Genomic DNA, 23,303 nt, shown 5'->3' on the forward strand with positions numbered 1-23,303 from the left:
GATCTGGTGCCTTTTCCAGATGTTCACAAGTGGCACTGAAGAAAGAATCTGTCTTGTAGTGTATATTTCAAATAATGGCAAAACCAATTTTGTTTTCACTTTCCAAGAACATGCTCTTAGCCTGAGATGTTGCCTACCAGTGTCCTAGCCTGAAGCCAGTTTTTGGCCCAGCTATCAACTCCAGAAAACTGTGCCCTCCAGACTTTTCATTGGTGAGTCTTTTCTGTCTTCGCTTATTGCAAAGTAGAAAAAAACAGCTAAAACTCCCTCATATCTTTTATTGGAAGATTGCATTATCATATCTGTATATCAAAAAGTGCACAAGCTAGTCTATTCCTAATGTGCTCCCATATGTTGGTGTTTATTTTAATTGTTTTTCCAGTATGTTATCGGGGACATGTGCTGGGAGGGAAACAGCTGTACATAAGCAGTCCAGCAAATTCTGGGAGTGTGTTGGGAATAATTTATTGATGGAGATGGTAGACAGGCTACCTAGGGGGAAAACTCTTCTTAACCTGCAGCTCACAAATAGGGAGGAATTGGTTAAGAATATGAAGGTGGAAGATAACTTGGGTGACAGTGACTATTAAATTATAGTGTTCAAGAGCCTAAGGGAAGAAAGAAAGGAGACCCGCAGAATAAAAACACTGGACTTGAGAAAAGCAGACTTTAACAAATGCAGGGAACTGGTGGGCAGAATCCCCTGGGAGACCAGTCTGAAGGGAAAAGGAGTCCAGGAGAGCTGGCTGTTTTTTAAGGAGGTCCTTTTATGGGTCCATCCCAATATGACAGAAAAATGAGAAATGTGACAGGAGGCCAGTCTGGCTAGACAGCAATCACTCTTCAGTGAGCTGAGACTCAAAAAGCCAACCTACAGGGTACCAGGAAAGAGTATAAGAGTATTTCACAGACATACAGGGAGAAAATTAAGGTAGCTGAGCACAATTTGAGATGTAGCTGGTGAGGGACATAAAAGGCAATAAAAAGGAATTCTATAAGTATGCCAAAAGTAAGAGGAAAACCAGAGAAACCATAGGTCACTTATGGAATGTGGAAGGCGATCTAGTTATGGATGATGCAGAGACGGCTGAAGTACTTAAGGCCTTTTTTACTTCAGCCTTCACAAACAGGGGCAGCTACCAGATGATGAGTGTAGTTGGCACCAAAGATAAAGGAGACATACAGCTTACAGTAGCACAATAACAGGATTACTTAGAGAAACTAGATGATTTCAAGTCAGCAGGGCCAGGTGGGGTGCATCCTACGGTACTGAAGAAATTGGGTGAGGTAAATTCAGAACCATTGGTTATCCTCTTTAAAAACTTGTGAAGGTCAGGTGAGGTCCCAGATGATTAGAAAAGGGCAGATATACCGCCCTTAAGAAAGGGGGAAGAGGATTTAGGGAATCGCAGACCAGTCAGCCTTGCCTTGATACCTGAAAAGAAAAGATCATAGAGCAGGTCCTCGAGGAATCTATTATAAGGCACCTAGAGAACAAATTGATCAGGAATAGCCAGCATGAATTCACCAAGAACAAGTGTCATTCTCGACCACCCTGATTTCCTTCTGTGATAAGATTTCAGACTGGATTGGAGGAGAGCAGTTGATGTGATATACCTTGATTTTAGCAAGGCTTTTGATACTGTTTTCCACAACATTCTCATTAACAAGGTAGGAAACGCAGACTAGATGAAAGTACTGTAACTGGAGTAACCGGGTGGGTCATCATACTCAATAAATTGTCATCAATAGTTCAACATTTAGTTGGAAGGAGGTATCAGATGGGGCTCCCCAGGGGTCTATCCTGGGTCTGGTATTGTTCAACATTTTTATTAATGATTTGGATGATGAGATCAAGTGCATGCTTAGCAAATCTGTGGATGACAGCAAGTTGGGTAGAGTTGTGGACATTCAGGAGGGGAGAGTGAGGATGCAGAATGACCTGGACAGACTGGAAAAATGGTCTTCAATCAGTCAGATGAAATTCAACAAGGAGAACTGCAAAGTCCTGCACTTGGGATAGAATAATTGAATAACTGGGGAATGACTGGCTAGGCTGAAGTACTGTAGAGAAGGACCTGGGGATTACAATAGACCATCAGCTGAACATGAGCCAATAGCGTGCTCTTGTGAAAAAAGGCAACCATTTACTGGGTTTTATTAACAGGAATGTCACTTGCAAATCAAGGGAAGTGATTCTTCTGCTCTGTTCAGTAGTGGTGAGGCCTCAGCTGGGGTACTGTGTCCAGTTTTGGGCCACCCACTTCAAGAAAAATGTGGACAGATTTAAAAAGAGTTTTGTGCAGAGTAACAAAAATAATTAGGGCCCGAGACTCAAGACTTATGGGAAAAGGCTGAAAGAACTAGGATTATTTAGTTTGGAAAAGAGAAGACTGAGGGGGGATTTTATAACAGTCTTCAAATATCAGAAAGACAATTATAGAGAGGATGGAAGTGAGCTTTTCTCTATGGCTGAGGGGATGGGACTAAGAGCAATGGCCTCAAGTTGCAGAAGAGGAAATTTAGTTTGAAGATTACTTTCTATGAAAATGGGTGATTATTGGAACAAGCTGTCTAAAGAAGCCATAGAATCCCCAGCCTTGGAAATTTTTAAGAGCAGGTTGGACAGACACTTGGCTGGGATGGTTTAATCAGAGACAATCCTACCTTGTGCAAGGGGCTCTTGAGATCCATTCCATCCCGACTTTTCTATGATTCTATAATTGGGGACCTCTTCATTGTTAGATACCAAATGGAGCAAACTGTCAGTTCAAAACCTGCTGAGTATAGGGAACTGCAAACTTAAACACAAAAGCTTCAGGCCTTACCTAGTGCATGTTCTTATTTTGGACAAGCGTGCAAAGAGAGCTTGTGGAAGCCTGACATTACCATGGCTTATTTCAGTGTATTCGACTGAACACAGAGTACCACATTTACCTGAATCTAAGATGACTCTGAATTCAAGATGACCCCCAATAATTAGATTCTGGCCATGGAAAATTATAAAATTTATAGTGGAAATTATAAAATTTTCCATGTCTAGAATCAAATTTTGGAGGGTTGTGTTAAATTTGTTCCCTACATTTCTGTACAATGGCAATAAGTGGCAGGGGAGCAAGTGGTAGTAGGGCAGGCGGCAGGGGAGTCAAGTGGCCTACTCCATGCCAACCCACTATCTGCCCTTCATCAGTGCCTACACATCCCAGGCCTGCCCCTCCCAACTTACATCCCTTCCACCTGCCCTCACCCCAGGACCTGCCCCCTGCCTGTCTCCCCATGCCTGTAACCCTGGATACCTGCCCCTCCCCACAGTGCTTGCATCCCTTGGCACCTATTCCCCTTTGCACTTGCTGCCTGCACACTTGGCCCCTTTGGTGCCTGTCCCCCGCTTTGCTGTCTACTTTGGCCCAAAGCACGGAGGACAGAGCCTAACCACACACCAGCTTTTGAAGCAACTGTAGCTTCATCCCCAGACTCAAAGCCAGGGCCAGAACTACCACCAATGCTCTGTGGCCAGGCTGGGGCAGGAGGCAGCACATGCTCCATGCTCCTTGTGCCCAGCTGGAGGGGGACCCAGCAGAAGCTGGAGCTGTAAGGAGAAGATAAGTGGTGGCAGGGAGCAGAGGCTGCAGAGGGGTACAGCAACTGTGGCTCCAAATCTGACCCTGAGCTTGGGGTAGGAGCTGACACTGGAGTCAGGAGTGGACTGGCCAAGTTCGCCGATGACACCAAACTTTGGGGCAAAGCATCCACGCCAGAGGACAGGCGGGTGATCCAGGCTGACCTGGACAAGCTCAGCAAATGGGCAGACGAGAACCTCATGGTGTTTAACACCGAAAAATGCAAGGTTCTCCACCTTGGGAGGAAAAACCTGCAGCATCCTTCTAGGCTCGGCAGTGCTACGTTGGATAGCACTAGAGAAGAAAGAGACTTGGGGGTCATCATTGACCACAAGATGAACATGAGCCTCCAGTGCGATGCTGCGGCTAGTAAAGCGACCAAAACGCTGGCTTGCATCCATAGATGCGTCTCAAGCAAATCCCAGGACGTCATTCTCCCCTTGTACTCGGCCTTGGTGAGGCCGCAGCTGGAGTACTGCGTCCAGTTTTGGGCTCCACAATTCAAAAAGGATGTGGAGAGGCTTGAGAGAGTCCAGAGGAGAGCCACACGCATGATCAGAGGTCAGGAAAACAGATCTTACGATGATAGGCTGAGAGACATGGGACTCTTTAGCCTGGAAAAGCGTAGGCTCAGGGGTGATCTGATGGCCACCTATAAGTTTATCAGGGGTGACCACCAGGATCGGGGGGAACATTTGTTCACCAGAGCGCCCCAAGGGATGACTAGGTCAAACAGTCACAAACTCCTGCAAGACCGTGTCAGGCTGGACATAAGGAAGAATTTCTTTACTGTCCGAGCCCCCAAGGTCTGGAACAGTCTGCCAGCGGAGGTGGTTCAAGCACCTACATTGAACACCTTCAAGAGTAAATTGGATGCTTATCTTGCTGGGATCCTATGACCCCAGCTGACTTCCTGCCCTTTGGGCAGGGGGCTGGACTTGATGATCTCCCGAGGTCCCTTCCAGCCCTGATGTCTATGAAATCTATGAAACCACAGCCTCCCTCCACCCCCAGGCTTTTACTTGAATCTAAGATGAAGGTCTTTCCCCCCACCCCTCCGTGCTGGATGAGGAAGAAAACCTCATCTTAGATTCAAGTAAATGATTCCTAGTAATCATTCCAGGGAAATTAGATGTATTTAACATTTTTTCATACCAGGTATTAGGATTTCTTAGTATAGCTTTCATAAGCATAAAATGCTGTCAGTATATTAGATGTATATTATTTAAGGGCCATTTGGCAAATTCTGAGGCTTCTGTTCAGGTAACAGAAATTCATTTTCCTTTAAGAAAAGTCTCTCTTTTGTTAAATATTGGCTGCCTGCCTTGGCTACAAAAATATTCAAACTGAAAATATAAGGCTGATGCTGGAAGCAAGAGAACATGCACCTGTAGCTGAAAATGATTGGTCTGTGCTATCTAAAGACCACATTGTCAAACAGCATGTGTTTTGGCACAAAGGGAGCCTGAGCGATTCTGAATGTTCTTTTGATCCATCCTCACATTTCCAAAAATGGTTCCTTGAAGTCAAGGTACAGATTCACTGGCATGGATGTAGGGATGTGGGCATTTTATGCCCAGATGGCAAGGGGATTATACAAAGCTCCATACCACCACTACACCACGTCCCATGCCTCGCAGCTGGCATCCAAACAAGTTCTTAACTTTTGACGCACACTTAGCCTTACCCTGTCTGAGGACTTACCGGGGTCTCCCTCTGACCCAAAACTTGACCTCACCATGTCTGAGGACTTACTGGCCTAAGGCCCAGCTGAGGCCTCATTCGTCCATAGACTTACCTGGGCCTAACTGTCCCTTTCCTGGACTTCAGCTTATACCCTCTCACTAGGGCCTTCACTTATTTTATTATGCTTGTGGGGGTTGGCTCCTGTGCTGGCCTTCAGGCCACATCTACAGCCCTACTCAACACATCCCCAGTGCAGCCCTTTAGGGCATCCTTGGAACCCTATTCTACACCCCAGTACACACAGTCCTTCAGGCCACAGCGGTGTACCCTACTTTGTGTGGGCCACCACACATACTTATGGCCTCTCACTAAAGCTGCTATACTTCTCTGGCTCTGCTAATCTGGCTCTGCTAATCTATTTTAGATGTAGATATATTAACAAGTGCAAAATATAAAATGAAATGTCAACATTAAAGTGGCTGGTGAATTCTTCAACCTGTCCTTTAGTCATCTAATCTTAAGCTGTTCTTTTCACTGCTAGATGGGTCAACAGCAACTTCTGAAAGTTCCTCATTCAGGATACAGATGGTTTGATGGGCAGCAGCTCGGAAGTCCCACAGCTCCCTTAGAAGCGCTGTGTAAACATCTGGGGAAGTGGAAAGTGAAGACAGTGGACAATGCAGAAGCAAGCAATGTCCATACAAAAGGCCTCATGGAACCCTCAGGATTTTGGGGGTTTGGAAGGCTATGATTAGGTGGAGGTTGACTCTAGCTTTCTCCTCTCTCCCTGGGCATTGGGCAGCCGGACTGAGGAGGATTCCTGAATAACAGCAAACTAACTGGTTTCCATAGCCAAGTTTTGAGGGCTGTACTAAGCCACAGGCCAGGAACAACATTTTGGTAATATCTGCTTTTGCATATGATGTTTGGTTAAGTATAATCTATAGAAACTTTCTGTAAGAATTTAGAAATTTGTCTTTCTCATTTCTGACAGGTGGTACGGAAAGAGACAAACCTACCTCCCTGATGGAAGAATAGGGAGAAAGTTGCAAGTTGCAGTTTGCAATGTTTCCAATCCTTTACAGAGAAGAGGAAGAAGGCCTTATTTTGTTCTCTAAAAAGAACATTCAGAATTGCTCAGGTTCCCTTTGTGCCAAAACACATGCTGTTTGCCAGTGTGGTCTTTAGACAGCACAGACCAATCATTTTCAGCTACAGGTGCATGTTCTCTTGCTTCCAAAATCAGTCTTATATTTTCAGTTTGAATATTTTTATAGGCAAGGCAGGCAGCCAATATTTGGCAAAAGAGAGACTTTTTCTAAAGGAAAATGAATTTCTATTACCTGAACAGCACCCTCAGAATTTGCCAAATGGGTTCCTCCTCCTTTTAGCTGTTAAGGAAAACATAACCATAAAACTCCATTTGCAAATGGGAGGGGGGCAGAGGAAAGGAGAAAAAAAGACTATTGCTTAGAGGAAGTCTATATGCCTGGTATAAAATGCTACACTACAGATGGAAAAAAAATCTTTCCCTTTAAATCTTTGTAATATACATTCTCATCAAATGATGCCCGTAGCAAAAGCTTGGGCACAGGACACCTACTGGGCAACACAGAGTCCAGAAAAGCCCTCCCAGCCTGCCTACCTGGGTTGCAAACTGGGAAGACAGTCAAGCTAGGCAAGGACTAGGGAACGATTGGGGAACATGACACAAAACAGCCACGAGGCATTCACGGGGGACAGGCAGGTCTCCCAGATTGGGTGGTAGGGCCATGTGCATCACATTTGAAGCTGCTGGGGGCAGCATGCAAGACGGAAGCACTGGAAAAGCTCCAGGGGAATGGAGCCATGCCGGAAAACCCCCCTCTCACTGGACAGGAGATGTGGCAGATGGCAGGGGCAAGCAGCTTGGCCCAAGGGATGTAAGTGGCCAGGCTGAACACAGCTGGACAGAACTCAGGGAACTGGGAAGGGATTAGCCAGAGCCAAAAAGTGAGGCTCAGGAAGAAGCAGGAGGAGAAGAAGGTCTGCAGCAGGACTACCTTGTTGGTTGAATGGGCAAGGCAACTGTATGGTTTTATTTGTTTGGATTACTGACCCTGAAAGGGGCAATGTTTGGGCATGGGGTCCAGTGTTCCTTAAAGAGGAACACTGGTAGAAAAGGGGGAAGCAGACAGACTAATTTGGAAGGGAAAGCTGTCGACATCTGCTGCAGAACATCTCTTTGGGAGAGGTGTGGGAAGCGTGTAGGGAAGGAGAAGCCCTGTGAAAAAATCCAGAGGAACTCTTTAACCCACATGATGGACTACCTCAAAGACCAGGTATGTTCCTGTTCCTGTTCACCCCATTCTATCATTTAACACCAAGGCATGGTGAGCAAACCCAGGGAATGGAGAGTGGGGCTATCAGCTAATACGTCTGCCACCAGTGGGCCCTAGCCCTTGCTCCTGCTACAATGCCTATGAAACAAGACACTAAATTATTACTGTTCTGATTCACCATAAAATTATGGTACTGATGTCTAATTACCAAACATTAAACACTTCCATTTGCAGCAAGAGCTCCCAGAGTCAGTGATCTGAAAGTCAAGGAATCTTATGGCCACACAGAACTTACTTGAAAAAGTCTGCAAGTGCTTTAATCGTTAATACCATACTATAGCTGTAGAGGTCATTGGTTTTATTATTGACTAGCTCAGTCTTAACTGAAGTGTTGGATTAAGAGCAACCTGTGACTTTTTCTTCATCATCAGAGATGAAGACGGGTACAAATAATGCTCTAATTTTTCATATTACACCAGAAGCTGAGCTTTGGCAGGTCCTGTCTTGCCAATTCTGCAAATGTTGAGTAATAACTGTAGTGCTCAGTTCTGGGACTTAACACTGTTGAAATAAACAGAAATATCCAAGGAGTAGAGTCCATAAATCTTACTATACAACTTTACTATTGCACTTACAATAAATGGACCTACTTGCTCAAGGTAATATACTTGCTTATGCAGTCTGAGGACATGGGCAAACATGCTTATAGTGCTTCAAACAAAGTTAAACTGCTATAAAAACTGAATGAACAGATGACTCAAAGAGTTATAGCACTACAAATCAGCCCAAATCATATCAGAATGGTTCCTTGATTTACTGTGACACTTATACTGGGAGGCAGTTGTATGTCCATGTGGCAGTGCACCTTTGGGTACCTGCCACTTTAAGGGCAGAGTCAGGCAGCAGCCAGGTGCCTGATGGCGGCAGCAATTTTGGGAACCAGGTATAAAGAGACTGTAGTTTGCTGTTGCCAGCCCAGGCAGAAACATCACCTGGCTGAGCTACAGCAGGAACATCTAGAAGGTAAGAGCAGGAGGCTCTTGGTCCTAGGCATGACCTAAAATTTCACCCTGCCAGGGAAGGGTGGCCTGGTAGGGCCCCTAGTGGCTGGGAGCCCCCAGGAATGCCAGGCCAGTTACCACCCCAGTGAAAAGTGGGTCGGGGCACCTTAACTCCTACCCCCCACAATTCGGGGGTATGAGGGCCAGGCACGGCTACAGCCACCTGAGCCCACAGGGGAGCAAGGCCCCAGAGACCCCTGGTTAGGGATAGCTGTGAAGGCCCTGAGAGGGCAGGGATGTAGGTGGCCCCACACAGAGTAAGGTTGAATGGGAGTAGGCCTGAAGGGCAGTCCCAGAGGCACATTAAGTAGGGCCAAATGGGAGTAAGCCTGAAGGGCAGTGCAAGGGCCAGCCTCGTGAGTAGTTGAGTGTGAGGATGATGAGAAGACCCCAGGGTGGGGCATAGTGTAAAGGCCCTAGAGTGGGCATAGGAGGAACCCCATGTGTGGGAAGTAGGCCAAGGTATATTTTCGGAAGCCGGAGGCCATACTTGGGCCTGAGGCCGAATAGGGGGGCTCAGCCAGAGAGTTAGGGGCGAGTCCTAACCCCAGCAAGTCCTCCACCGCAAAAAGGCTGAGTGGGGGTCGAAAGAAAGACCTAGAGGAGGAGCACAATGACCTGCTGCTCCAGGGAGACAGTGAGAGTCCTTGTGAGATCCTGGAGCACAAGTCATGGTGTGGGTTAAGAATATCACGTGGATGCCATCTGCGGGGCATGGGCTCCAGTGTAGGGGAAGTTTTGGAGCCACAGATAGCACCCCCTGGCATTGAGGCATGAAATGGGTAGCCTCCCACCTTGGTCATATCTTAATCATTTTCCATCAAGGCATGGCAGGATAGAGAGGTGGGCAGTTAGCCCAGAAACAGGCGGGTGAGCCAACTTCTAACTGGCCCTGGGAAGGCCCCCTGTTACAGTCTATATGCTAATGAAGTATTACAAATTAAGTGCTTCAAAAAAGGTGGAGTCCATACCCAAAGTTGTTTTATGCCTTTTTGTATATATAGAACCAATCCAATTCCCACCAAGAATCAGGCTCTGTATCGGATTCATGCTGTTATCTATTAATCGTATAATATTATACCTCAAAATATACAAATGTTTTGCAGATGTAAAAGAAATTGGATTTAATCTGGCTCCTGAAACAGTCAATAGAATTTGACTGGAGATGAATCAGATTATTATCCAGAAAGCAAACCAATTCCTCAATAAATGTTAGAGAAACAGAGAAGCAAGCCTGCACAATATCAAAGTCAGTTTAAAAGCTCAAAGAAAATACAGTACAAAACCCAACACTAAAAATAAAATTCAAAACTAAGATATATTAGTTTTAAAAGAAATAGTATTGTCACTTTCCTAGTGTTTTAATAGAAAATACTGCAAATATTTAAAAGAACAAATATGTATTAATTTTCACTTAGAAGGGCATCAAATTAAAAACCTTATTTCTGCCTCAATAATTTTACTGTTACAGGCAACAGTTATGATTACTTTAACTTTAAAGTAAAAAAGAGAAATATTTCTCTTTAAGTGTGGTTACTTGGTGCCACTGATACCATGTTATGCACAGTCATTTTCATTAGATCCTTCTCCTCTCTCCTCTGTAGTTATTTTCCCCTACAGTTTTTTGTGTATTTTTCACAGATTACATTTTAAGCAAAATCATAAGAATTGACAGGAAAACTCACAGGCAAAGTGCAGTACCTGAAACTATTTTTTATTAATTTCTTAAGTGGCTACATTTAAAATTTGCAGGCTCTCTCTTCATATAGTGTAAGCAGTTTTGTTCATTCCATTCACTTTTCAGAACTGACATGACAAGAAACATAACAATATACGAACAGCCATCAATGTATAGAAATAAAATAGTTAAGTACAGCAAATTTATATTCCTGGAAGATTTTAGCTGAATCTGTTTTTTCAAATAGATACATTCTCTCTCTTGATACTTTAACCCCTCTCCCCCCCATTCCAAACTAATTTAAATACTTTTAAAGGTAACTGGAATTACTATTTTACTGTGGTATCTTCCCAGAATATATTTAATCACTTACCAAGGAATTGGTGAAAGTTTCAGCTCTTTTTTCTTCAAAAGAGCGTATTTTAGCTTCACTCATCTTATCTGACTCAGCAAAAACATAGTGTCTGAGTGAGTATGACTGGGACAGAGAGCTAAGTAACCTCAACATTTCTGTTGTGTGCCCGCCTGAAAAACACAAAACCTGTAGTTAGGGGATGAAATATTCAGCAATTTCTATTTCAAAATAACCTATTAAGGGCATTGCTTCCTCCTTCAAAAAGACTAACTAGTTCAGAGAGGCATGAGATTTCATAGGTAACATCTGATATATCTAGGCTGCTTACAGGCATGAAACCCTCCCTCCCAAAACAGCCCTTTAGGCTTGGCCTGCCGCTATGCTGAGCATAGCACGTGCCCAGAAGAGGCATCAGATTAGTTTGACCCAGCTCGTCCAACATTTGTATAGACTGGGTGCTTCATTGGGGCTTTTTAGAGCTTTTGTTTAATAGCTGATTGAATCAGCTTCAGATAAAAGTGCCAAAAAGCCCTTCTGAAGTGTCTGACCTATACAGACGCTAGGGAGCTGGGTCAAACTAACACACTTCCTCTTTTGGTAAAGCACCGTTTTATTTTGCTTTATTTTTTTCACATCTGTAAGCAGCCTCTAATGAAGTAGTGTTACCTGTGAAAGCTCATACCTCTCTGAATCAGTTAGTCTCCAAGATAGTGGTTCTCAACCTTTTTAGGCTCAAGGCACCCCTCCATACCTTGGAATTGAGCAGCACCCCATTTTGAAAATGGCCATATTTACTCAAATCTAAATCGACCCTGAATTTAAGATGACCCCAATAATTACATTCTACATATGGAAAATGTATAAATTTGTTATAATTTTCCAATTATAGAATTCAGTTATCAGAGGATCTGTTCCCCTCCCACCGCTACAACAGGGAGAATAGTCGGGGGCAGAGGGTCAGGTAGTCCCCTTGCTGTCTGTCCCCCCCTGCAATTCTTCCCCCTGCAGCCCTCCTGACCCCCACCCCCCACTGGCACCCCCCTAACCTTTCCACAGCTTCTGCCCCACTCCCCCATCCTAGTCTCTGCCTCTTTCTCCCCCACCCCCCTTACTGTCAGATGCTGTTTAAGCTCTCTTTTCCCCCAGAGCATAGCAAATAGCTCAGCCCTTGCCAGGTCATGAAGCAGTGTCAGAGCTGATTGGCCTGGCAGACAATGCAGCTGTGCCAGAGCTGCTGACTGGCCAAGCAGGGGACAGAATTTCCATGTGCTCTGTTCCTAGGGGTGAACCCAGACCAAGCTGGACCCAAGATGCACCTAACAAAAAGGTGGAGAAGAACGGGGCAGAATGTGGGGGCAGAAGCTACAGAAGGCAAGTGGGGTGGGGTGTAGGAGCTGCTGTGGGTCTGACTCTGGCCTCAACCCAGGCTCAGGGCCAGTCAGAGCCACAGTAGTCACCTGCCTCCACCCCTGCTTTGTGCACTAATCTAAGATGAGAAGCTTCATACCATGCTGACCAGGGGGGCTCATCTTAGATTCAAGTAAATATTGTAACTTATTTATTACGGTGCCGATCTCCCTGAAGCCAGGTCATGTAGTGTGGGCAGGAGAACAGCCAGCCAGGGACTGAACCTGAGCCTGCGCTTTTCTGCTTACCTCCTCATACCTGGCTTATTGCCTCACTCCTCCCAGCAGCCTTCAAAGGATGATCTAGTGGCACCCTGGCTGAGAATCACTGCTCTAAGGTGCCACACTGCTCTACTTTCTGCCTGATTACAAACTAACACAGATAATCACTTTTCTTCTTCCTTCAAGACTGGCACATTATGGCTAGGTACATGACCCATCCTGTTATGGGAGCTCACAATTTAATTAGTGATTGTCTCTGAATGTTAATTCAACTCCCACTTAAGTTAAAGATTTTGCAGAAGATTCCTACTAAGTTGAAACAGGCCCATAGAGAAGAGGCACAGTAGATACTTTACTCTCAAATGTCCAGTTTATTTCATGAGTATGACTGAATAGGGAACAGAGTTGTTTCGCTGTGCTCACATGCACAAAGTACAGTGCTATGGAGCAGTGTAACCAAATGTGACCATGTTCTCCAAGTGAAACACAGTAGCTAAAGTCCCCATGAGTTCTAAGCAAGGGTGAATCTGGGGGGCAGAATGGAAGGGAGGGACATCTACTGCTGTACTTGCACCCCACTTTGATTCCTGGTCCACCAAAAGTTTAAAATGAACTGCCTGGCAGTGGCAGCAGTATTTCTAATCAGACAGTGCTGAGAGAGTCAGTTGACTTCCTGGTTCACTACAATCTATTTAATTACTTTTAATCTCTTAATTCCAGTGTTAACAGAGGTGTTAACAATCCTCTCTCCTTTTTAATTCTCCTGATGTTCCACCAATCAAGCTGTCCTTTGTTCTGCAAGGCTGCTGTCTGTGAGTTGCTCTTGGTTATGAAGCTCCTATTTCATAGCCCACTCCTTTTCATCCCACAGGCTATTTTTTAACTCATTCAAATGAAGTTATAATTGTTTTTGCTTCAATTTTACACTGAATAATACAGCCCTAGGCCCCTAGCATATTAGTAAAGTTTCTAGTTTATTTTTAACTACAGAAAAATAGGTGTTGTTTTTGTGTGTGATGTGCACCTCACCATTTGCACCCTGCTTTTCCAAATTCTAGATCCACCCATGGTTCTAAGTTATATAGCAGCATTTCTCAACTGGTGGGTAACGACCTAAAAGTGGTTCACAAGAATATTTGAAAGGGTCATGAGGAAGTCCCAGAAAAACCTGCAAAAGCATGGGTTTCACCTTGTATGCTGGCAGCATTCCAGCCTGCAAGTGTTGCTTGTAACGATAGGAAGCAGCAGGTGCATCTGCATCTGCAGCCACAGATGCAAGTGGCCAGCATACAGTGAGGCTGGGTTGTAAGAACAGCCTGTCGCTGGATGCAGGTAAGAGTATGGGGAGTGGGGGACTGGTGTGCATGTGTGTGCAGGTACTGGGGACGGCAGCCAGACGTGGGGCTGCATCAGGGCAGGGGGGAGTGGGGATCAGGGAAGATGCCTGACCCTTCAGCAGTGGAAGGAGGAGGGGGTGATCCTTCACAGTGGGGAGCTGTGTGCCTGGGCAGGCATCATGGGGCTGTTGCCCATACATGCAAGGGTCAGCACTCACACTCTGGCCCAAGTGGGATGGGGGCAGCTGGAGGTATCCTCTGGCAGAGCTAGTGGGGCAGGGGACTGCAGATTGGGAGTGAGGGGCACCAGCATGGCCCAGCGGGTGTGGGGGACACAGGGCTGTGGCCTGGGGGTGAGGGTTGCTGGTAGGGGTCTTTGAGTTAGGCACCGGCAGAGCCAGGGGGGTATGGGTTGAGACAAGCCATCTGTCTTGGCAAATGGGTCCTAGAGCAAAAAAGGTTGAGAACCACTGCTATATAGGACTAGGCTTTAGGAAAGTACTGTCCTGTGTCTAGCTCCTGCAACCACTTAAGCACCTGCTTAAGAAAAGTTATGCACATGTATAAGTGTTTGCAGGACTGAGGCCCTAATTATTTCCACTTCGCCATGAGATGTAAGACACAAACCAAATGGTTCTGATAAATTTTGTTCTTATAATGTCAGTGTATAGTCGGCTGAAATTCTGTAGTTAGTGTACTTAGCACCAATTTGCTATCAAACTGGGAGGACTTGTCAGCAGACCCACATGTGTTTGTCCTCTGACCAATATCACTCAGTATTTTCATGAGTTGGAAAACATAATTTGCAGGTGACAAAATGCTGAAAGGGGTTTCAAGCTTTTCAAGAATAGGATTACATAATTCAATATGATCTAGGCAAAACAGTCTGAAATCAGTAAGGTGAAACTCAATAAGAACACGTATAAAGTACCAGACTTGAAAAAAACAAATACATAGAGGGCTTAAACCCCAGCCCCTTGTTACCTCGCCTGTAGGGCTCCCCACTGATCCATGCGGAGCCCTGTGGGATGTGGCCTAGTGTGCTAGACTAGGCATTCAGGGCACTGCAGGGCCAGATCTCAGTGCATAGGGATAGGGCAGGAACCCAGACCTTTACCCCAGCATGTGAGGGGCAATATGAGGCCTGATCTTACCTTGGGGCTCCAAAGCCCAATCCCAGAGTGTGGGACTGGGCAGACATGGCATGTGGGGCCCAATCCTGGCATGTGGGGCCTGATTCTGGTGTGTGAGAGGTGGTGCAGGTCCTGATCCTGCTGCAGAGGGTCCAGTCTGACCTGCAGCTTGGCCTTGCACCACTCGTCTGGCCCATGGGGCCAAAACATTGAAGTAGACAAATAAAAAGTGTGGATTAACTGCCTAGGTCAGGGGTGCCCAACCTCTGGTGCCCGGGCCAGATCTGGCCCCCAACACTGTCACTCAGCGTGGGGGCTCCCCAAAGATATGCGGGGAGTCCCACAGGGTGTGGCCATGCATGCTAGATATGGCAGTTTGGGCCTGATCCTGGTATGCACGGCTGGGTGGGGACAGGGCAGGGCTCCAAAGGCCAATCACAGCTGGGTGGGGGCTATATGGGGTCCAATCTGGCCCATGGACTGTCCCCTGTGCTATTAATTTGTCTTGTGGGGCCAAGACTGTGAGCACCACTGGGTTAGGCAGCTGTTCTGCAAAAATGGACCTAGGAATTACACTGAATTACTAACTGAATGTATAAGCAGTGTGATGCTGTTGCAAAGAAAAGATGAATGACATTCTGGCTTGTACTAACAGAAGCAATGTACGCAAGACAAAGCAGGTAATTGTTTTACTATACTTAACTGCTGAAGCCTCAGCCAGAATACTGAACCCACTTGTGAATGCTACATTTAATGACTGATACAGACAAATTGGAGACCCTAGAAAGCAGCAGCAAGGATGGGAGAGAGTTAGAAAACATGCCCTATGTGGAAAGGCTGAAAAACAGGTTTCTGTAGTCTAGAAAAGAGGAGTGTGTGAGAAAAAAAGTTACAGAGGATCAGGGATGGATCCAGTGGGGGGTGCACTGGTGCAGTTGCAGTCCCCAAGATTCCTGCCCCCCTCCCCTCAGTTTTTTAAACCAATTGCCCACCAGTAGCAGCAGTATTTCTTTTTAGGCAGAGAGGGAGTCAATTGACTTCATGGCTCACTATAATCTACCTGATTCCTTCTAAACTGTCCACTCCATGGGTGTTAACAACCCTCTCTTTTTTCAAATAGACTTTTTTCAAGCTAGCCTTTGTTCTGCTGCCTGTGAACTGCTCCTGGTATTGAAGCTCATAGTTCACAGCCCTGCAGATTTTTTCAACTTTTTTCAGGGAAGCTACCTTTTTTTCCCTTCAATCTTCAGCTGAATAATACACCCCTGGCCTATTAGTAAACTTCTGGTTGACAACCCCTGGACACCACTCTTCAAAGTCTAGATCCTCCACACAGAAGATGTGATGTGATTGTTCTTGCCCAGTGAAGGCAGGGCAAGAAGCAGTTGGTCCCCCGACAGATGTCTAAGCCAGGGGTTGTCAACCAGGGTACCTGGGAAGGCCCCAGGGAGTAAACGGCAGTGATGCGGAGAAGCAGAGACTCTTTCAGTTTAGCTGCTGGCACTCCTGGTTTTGCTGTCAGTGTTTCTGGTTTTGCTGCTGCATGCGGCCCCCCCACTTGTCAGTCGGCTGCTCAACATCTTTCTTGAATTGTGGAGCCCAGAACTGGATGCAGTACTCAAACTCTGGCCTCACTAAGGCCAAGTACAGCAGGAGGATGACATCCTGAGATTTACTTGAGAAGCATCTATGGATGCAAGCCAGACTATTGTTTGCTTTGCCAGCTGCAACATCGCATTGGTGACTCATATTCATCTTGTGGTCAATCATGACCCCCAAGTCTTTCAGTCGTGGTGCTAGCAAGCATAGAGCTGCCGAGTCTGTAAGAATCCTGCAGGTTTTTCTCTCAAGGTGGAGTACCTTACATTTATCTATATTGAACGTCATCAGGTTAGTATCCGCCCACTTACTAAGTTTCTCTAGGTCAGCCTGCATCATTAGCCTGTCCTCCAGTGTGGATGCTATTCCCCAAAGTTTAGTGTCATCGGTGAACTTAGCCAGTGCACTTCTGACACCAATGTCCACATCATTGATAAAGATGTTAAAAAGAACCACCTGGTTGAAAACCCCTGGTTTAAGCTGTAGCCTTGATCCTGACTCATGGAAGAAGGGTGGACTAGAGCAGAGTTTTTCAATCTATGGGTCGTGACCCAAAAGTGGGTCACAAGAATATATGAAAGTGGCACAAACAAACTTTAAAAATGGATTGTCTTTTAAAGGAGAAAAATGTGTGAAACCATGGCTTTTCCCTTGTATGCTGGCAGAGTTCCAGCCTGCAAGGGGTGTTTGGGCCCCCCCACACTGGGAGACTGTGGATAGGTTACCTTATTTCCAGTTCTATAAAAGAGGACACCTGTCAGGTGAAAACCTTGCTCCCCACCCACAGCCCCCTGGCTCTGCCACTCCCAACATGCAGACTCTGTCCTTGCTGCTGCCCCTCACTCCTGGCCCTGCTGCTTCCCTCCCCCACCCAAGCTATGCTGGTGCCCCTCAGTCCCAACCCACAGCCCCCTAGTTCCTGCTGATGCTCCTCACTCACAACTCACAGACCCTTATCCCCCACACCAGGTCATGCTGGTGCCCCCTCACTCCTGACCTGCATCCCCCTGATCCTCCCAGCCCTGCCTGAGGGGGCAGCTGTCCGCATCCCGACCAGGCTGGAGCACGACAATTGATTTGTGTGGGCAGCAGCAGAGCGAGTCCAGCCCTGGCATAGGGAGGAGGGGATGCCTATGGCATCCCCTGGTCTGGGCTGGGGCTCCCACACTGTGCCAGGTCATCAGGCAGCTACTTGGCTACACCTCCCACACCCCAGTAGTATCTCCCTGCTAGCCTGGCCCTGCCACCAGCCCGGCCTGTCCACATAGTTCCCTGATGACCTCAAAGGGCCCTGCCAGCTCCTTTCCCTGCTGTTGGAGCACTGGGCTACCTCCCACCCTCCCTGCCCTGCCGCAGCCCCAGTGCTAGCAAGCACCCACCCTCCTCACACTTCCATCCCCTTCACCCACCCCTGCCCCCCTCGCCCCCACAGCCCTCCGGACAGTCTCCAAGCCCTGGCCATCCAACCCCACCCTCTAGACTTACCTGCATCAAGCTGCCAGAGCTACTCCCACCACCCTGCCTGGCTGCATGCCAGCCACGTGTGTGCATGCACAGACACGCATGTGCCCACTGCCTCCAATCACCCTCCCCCTGCTCCTCCCAGTGCAGCAGAACAAAATCCTGGACATCAGTTCATATTTCAAAAAACATCTGAACAGAGATCGGAGGGTCTAAGAAGAGGACATGGCTAGGAAAACCCAGATTTATGGTAACCCTGCCTAAAGGAGTGAGGAGCAGTGGCTTGGAACTGGCTGTTGATGTTTACAAATGGGTTCTGGTCCAAAAAAGGTTGAGAACCAGTGGACTAGACAGTATCCTGACACCCCTTCTTGCCTTCTCTTGACAAGTAAAAAGCCCAAGGGCTCATAGCAGGCTGGGGCAGAGCGGAGCAAATAGTACCAGCCCTTTCAGCTCCTTTCAGATTCCTGTGCTTGCCCCTGTATCCCCTTCTGGGCTTGCTACCCCAGCAGCCCTTGCTCCATGTGCTGTGAACCCCACACAGCCTCACATCTGCAGGCCGTGCTGGAGCCATGAGGTAATGGGGTGGTTCAGGAGCTAAAGGACAGGCAGGGATTTCCGTGGACACTGACTTTTAGCAGACCAGCTACCACGCTGGGGCAGACTCAGGCAAGCGAGTGTGAGTGGGGCATTTCCCACACTCTGCCCCTGGTCCCCTCTTTCTCTCTCAGTTCCCCACTCCCCATGCACCAGTGTTGCCAGGGGTTAAATATGAAATTATCATATTGGAAGCTCAAAATTATCCTATTTGCTAAAAAACTGCCATACACTGGGAAAAAAGTGCAAATAAGCATGCAAATAAGTCTTCTTTTTATTTACTTTACAGGCAGTCCTCAGACTTACAACACAATTGGTTCCTGAAAACTGTGTCTTAAGTCGAAATGTCATAACTTGGAACTAATTTTCCCACAGGAACAGTGTTATAAATGGGGGATTGGTTTCTTTATGATGCTGTATACAACTGCATCCAGCTGGTAAGCCTGTTGTGGTGGAAGGTGGGGGGGCAGATCAATGCCCCCATGGTGAGGGAGGGAAGGGCAGGGGCTAGGGCAGAGCTGGGGTGCAGGACAGAGCCACAGCTTATCCAAAGGGCACTATGGGGGGGGGGCAGGGGCTCCCGCTGCTGTGCGCTGCTGGCCTGGGAGCTGCTTATCTGGTGGCTCCCACCACCGCTCCTGCTGCTCCCCTGGATAGACATGGGAGGGTGCCCCCCGAATCTGTGCAGGGTGGGAGGGGCTGCGGTACTGGGCTGTGGTACCAGGCTGCACTCTGGGCATGTGATGAGGGATATGGGGGGGGGGGGGGGGGGGGCTACAGTGAAGTTTTGGGTGGCTGTACCCCCCATAGCCCCTATTCTGCTGTCTGCCCCATCCCAATGGGGCACCCCCCTCCATGCCCTCCTTCTGCTTGCCCAGCCCGACCAGCGTGGGCATGGGATGGAGCTGTGACTCACCTTGGGCAGTGCGAGGGGTGGCTCCCGCCGCTGTGCACCGCTCCATCCAGTGTCTGCCCTTCCCCAGCTGGGCAAGTAGCAGCATGGCATAGTCCCCACTCCCAGCGCTGCTGCCACCCACCCAGAGTGCAGCCGGGTGCAGCCCCGCCCACCCCACACTCCTCCTGGATGAGTGGTGGGAGCAGCTGGATGAGCTGCCAGATGAGCAGCTCCCAGACCAGTGGCAGGAGCTCCCCCCCCCAGACAAGCCACAGTGCCACCCCATGTGCCCCCCATCCAGGCTGGGCAGTGCTTGCCCCAGCCCGTCCTAGCCCCTGCCCTTCCCTCCCTCCCTCCCTCATGGTGGGGGCATTGATCTGCCCCACCCATGCACCTTCCTTCCCCCCTCTCCTACCACCATAACAGACTTACCAGCTGGATGCAGTAGTATCCGGCTTCAAAGTCAAAACCTGTGACAGAACCTCAGAACAGGGTGTTAATTTCTAAAGGGTGCAAGTGCCGTTTGTCATAACTCCAAAAGTCGTAAATCAAGGACTGCCCATATATTGCTCACTGTAAGGCACCAGTGAGTGAGAGAGACCTGGGTCATCAAAGTTGAAGCATTTTTTTTATTTTGAGGCAAGCAGTCATAAGAAAGTAAACAGCAAACCCGACTCCCTGAGAGTGACTTGGGTTTTACATATGCTGCATCAATTAGCTGCCTCCAAAATTATCACACATTTGACAGGCGAGGTTCTTTGGGTAAATGCAATCTCTTTTATTAGACCAACTAACTAGCTGGAAAATTTATTTTCTGCTAGCTTCCGGGTACAAACACTTTTCATGAGGCATTGTTGCCAGTCTAGCGTCAGAACAATTTTCCCAACTAGTTAATTGGTCCTAATAAAAGAGATCACTCGCATTTCCCCAAAAGACCTTGCCTGCCTGTGTTCTTATCTAGCACTACCACCTGCACCCCGGTACATTTTGGACGATGTCACTACTATTGATAGTGCATCTCACACGGGTTGAAGAGCCGGCACAGCGTTCCCCCGCCAACGCTGCTGCGCGGCAATAGGACCTGGGGCGCCCCAGCATGCACCGCGACGAGGCGCTGCCCTGTAGTAGACACCTGCTCCCCTCTTGCTCACATTTCCCAGTGTGCCCCAGGGCGCGCTGCACCATGGGAGTTGCAGTTCGCGGTGCCAAGGCCGCTCGGTGCCCGCGTCCCTCTGCCACTCACCAGAGCCGGCCACGACCAGGAGGCTGACAGGGGTTGTGAGCCGCCGGCGCCAGCCCGCGGCGGTCTGCCTGGTGAGCCGAAGCAGGAGCAGCAGCAGGAGGAGGAGGAGCGCGGCGGCGTCCAGGGAGGACACCATGCAGGGGGCGCGGGGCCCGGGCGCTGCCCAGCTGGCGGCGGTGACGGGTTACGCGGAAACGACGGCGGCTGGAGCGGCTCACAATTCTGCAGGCGTTTCCTCGCGGGGTAGGGCCTGGCGGCTTAGTGCTCCCTCCTCCGCGGGCGGGCGAGCGGCGCCACACAAGTGAGCAGCGGTCGCCACGTGTCGGGGGGGCGGGCCCGGGCTGTGCTTGCTTGTGGGGACCTTATCTCGCGCTGCGCTGGGAACAGCGACGGCGGCCACTGGTCTGCTGCCACTGAGCCCAGCGGGGGCCGCCGTTCTGCCCTCCCCTGCCCCTGGGCCGCTTGGTGAAGGCCCAGCAGTCCCCTCTGGCCGGGCCGTGCTCTGCTCGGGGCCTCGAATCCCTCCTGGCGGCGGGTCGAGGGGAGTTTCAATGATATGGGGAGAGGGCAAGGCTGGACACAGGCACGAGCAAGTGGGGTGGGTGCCCAGAGCTGGGCAGAAAGGGGGCCTGAAATTGTTAATTTTTTCCCCATTGTTTGATTATTATTATAATTATCTCTGGCAACTGGGGGCCATATACTAAACATTTGCCCAGGGCTGCCAGGAGTCTAGGTACGGTGCTGGGAGAAGGGCCTGGCAGGCTCCACCAGTGCTTGGTGACCAAGGGCAGCAGTTTTATGGGCTCATAGAAATGCTTTCAGATTCACACAGATGCATTCTCAGCTCCATCAGTGGGATCCTCTGGCTTCCTCACCCCCAGCAACATGCCCTGCTAAGAGTACTGCAGGGGCTTGTTTTATGCATCTTTGGTATGAATTTAGGAAGGGGTAGGGGGTGAATGCCTGCAGAAGTCTGGCCCTCATCCTCTTCAAGTGTCATTTTGTGGGCCAGGCCGTTTTGAGCACCAAAAAAATCCTGAATTTTCCAGTCAGCCCTTCTCTTTGGTGGTATTTTCCTCCTGTTCATCCCTTATAAATCTGAGCTGGTTTTGCTTCCTGTTCCTGTTGGCCCTAGAAGCTGAATGAACCCTTTCTCCCTTTTTTTGAATGAAGAAGAACTTGTGCCTGCCATGGATTCCAGTCATGGGTGCGTGCAGTTTACAAATCTAATCTATGCCATCTGGATGCTAGTGTTCATCCATTTGGAAATAAGATGCATTGGTCTGACTCGTGATAATTAAATTGTTTGCCTTTTACCACCCATGCAATCTCTTGTCTTGCAGCATGGCCACTGGGGAGTAGGAAACTAAGAAAACAATGTTAGCAGAAGTGCATATGCTTTCTACTATGCAACTTGAATGTATGGTGAAAAACCTGTCTGCCTGTTTGGAGCTGGGTAATCTAAAGTTACATCTTTAGATAATATTTATAACTGGGGGAGAAGGGACTCAGATTTATTACTCAGTACTAAAGGCTCTTTAATGGGGGTAAGAAATTGGGGCCTTGCTTTACAAATCTGTAAGTGATGCACAAACTAAAAAAATCCAGCTCACTCGTACAGTTCTTTTTGATTCTGTAAACCTAAAAGGAGTAGGAAAGTGTAAGGAGAAGAATTGTTAATTAGGCCCATTTTTGCATAATTTGCCTTTTAGAAGAAGAATTGCATAATAACCTTTTAAAATTACTTTTTGAAACTAAAAGATTTATTTTAAGTACAACTTGTATCTCATCAGTGCACCAGATTAAAAGTCCTTGTCCTCCCAGGAAAACAGTGACATTTCATGTTGGAGGTTACAGGAAAAGAGGATAGATTGGATTTTTATGTAAAAATTAGTTCAAACATTTTAAGTTCTTTGCTTGTGTGTTTTTTTTCCCCCTTTTCTTCCCCATCATGTATTCTATAGAGAAGCCATTCTTTTTTAAAATTTAAATAATCTTGTAACCTGTGAACAACTGTGATAGATCACAAATAGGTAGTCTTTAGGTACTTATAAATCTCTTTTCTATTCTTATTTACATTTATTATGTTAATATTTATACATTTCCTCCAGTTAGATCATACGTATAATTGGAGAAGTTACTTAAAAATTTAAGCTGGAAATGTAGGGGTTGGGAGCTGGTTATGTTAAGAGAGGTTGTTAAAATAATGAAATTAAGAGTGAGGTATGCAGGTATTGTTCTGCTTTGCAGAGCCTATTCATGCTTCTGAAAAGATGAGTTGAAGACCTGCCAGATATTTGACCTTGAGGAAGGAGCAAAGCTATTATGGGAGCCTGGAAAGGTAAGTAGTAAGTTTATTGCATAAATTCAGCAAACCACGTTCTGCAACCTTACTTATTGGGAATTTTGCTTGAGTAAAGAATGTAGCATTTCTGCTTACGTACAGCAAGATTATAGCTGTCTCCGGGGAGTAGTCAGAGTTTGAGTTTTTCTCCTTAAAATGAGGGCTTTGAGGCTTGAAAGGATAATCCTGTAGTCTATGTGCGGCAAAAGTCTATGGGAGGAGAATTTGTCAATACTGTTTCTTTCAAATGTGGGTGAGCACTTGCCGATATATTTTTTAATCTATATTCGAGAATGTACTTCAAGACTTGGTCCCATGGCCCTTTCTGAATAACTGATGTTTTTT

General features: G+C 47.5%; 2 protein-coding genes across 9 annotated transcripts in view; one reads left to right on the forward strand and one right to left on the reverse strand.

Annotated features, from left to right (window-relative positions):
• The window catches only part of ALG14 (ALG14 UDP-N-acetylglucosaminyltransferase subunit), a 43,120-nt gene extending 22,370 nt beyond the window's left edge, over positions 1-20,750 (reverse strand). For both annotated transcript variants that reach the window (XM_090049413.1, XM_090049412.1), the window contains exons 1-2: positions 20,615-20,750; positions 10,740-10,891 (exon numbers count right to left, since the gene is read on the reverse strand). In XM_090049413.1, coding sequence (XP_089905539.1) covers positions 10,740-10,891; positions 20,615-20,750 — 288 coding nt within the window. The remainder of the gene's footprint in view (positions 1-10,739; positions 10,892-20,614) is intronic.
• Positions 20,730-23,303, forward strand: part of TLCD4 (TLC domain containing 4) — a 69,786-nt gene continuing 67,212 nt past the window's right edge. For 2 of the 7 annotated variants that reach the window (XM_090049407.1, XM_090049403.1), the window contains exons 1-2: positions 20,926-22,070; positions 22,865-22,955. The gene's annotated coding sequence lies outside the window, so the exon portion shown is untranslated. The other 5 variants (XM_090049404.1, XM_090049410.1, XM_090049408.1 and 2 more) reach the window with 5 other exon arrangements.

The sequence above is a fragment of the Crocodylus siamensis genome, chromosome 5 (assembly GCF_052110815.1).
Source record: "Crocodylus siamensis isolate JL-2025a chromosome 5, ASM5211081v1, whole genome shotgun sequence".
Classification (NCBI taxonomy): domain Eukaryota; kingdom Metazoa; phylum Chordata; order Crocodylia; family Crocodylidae; genus Crocodylus; species Crocodylus siamensis.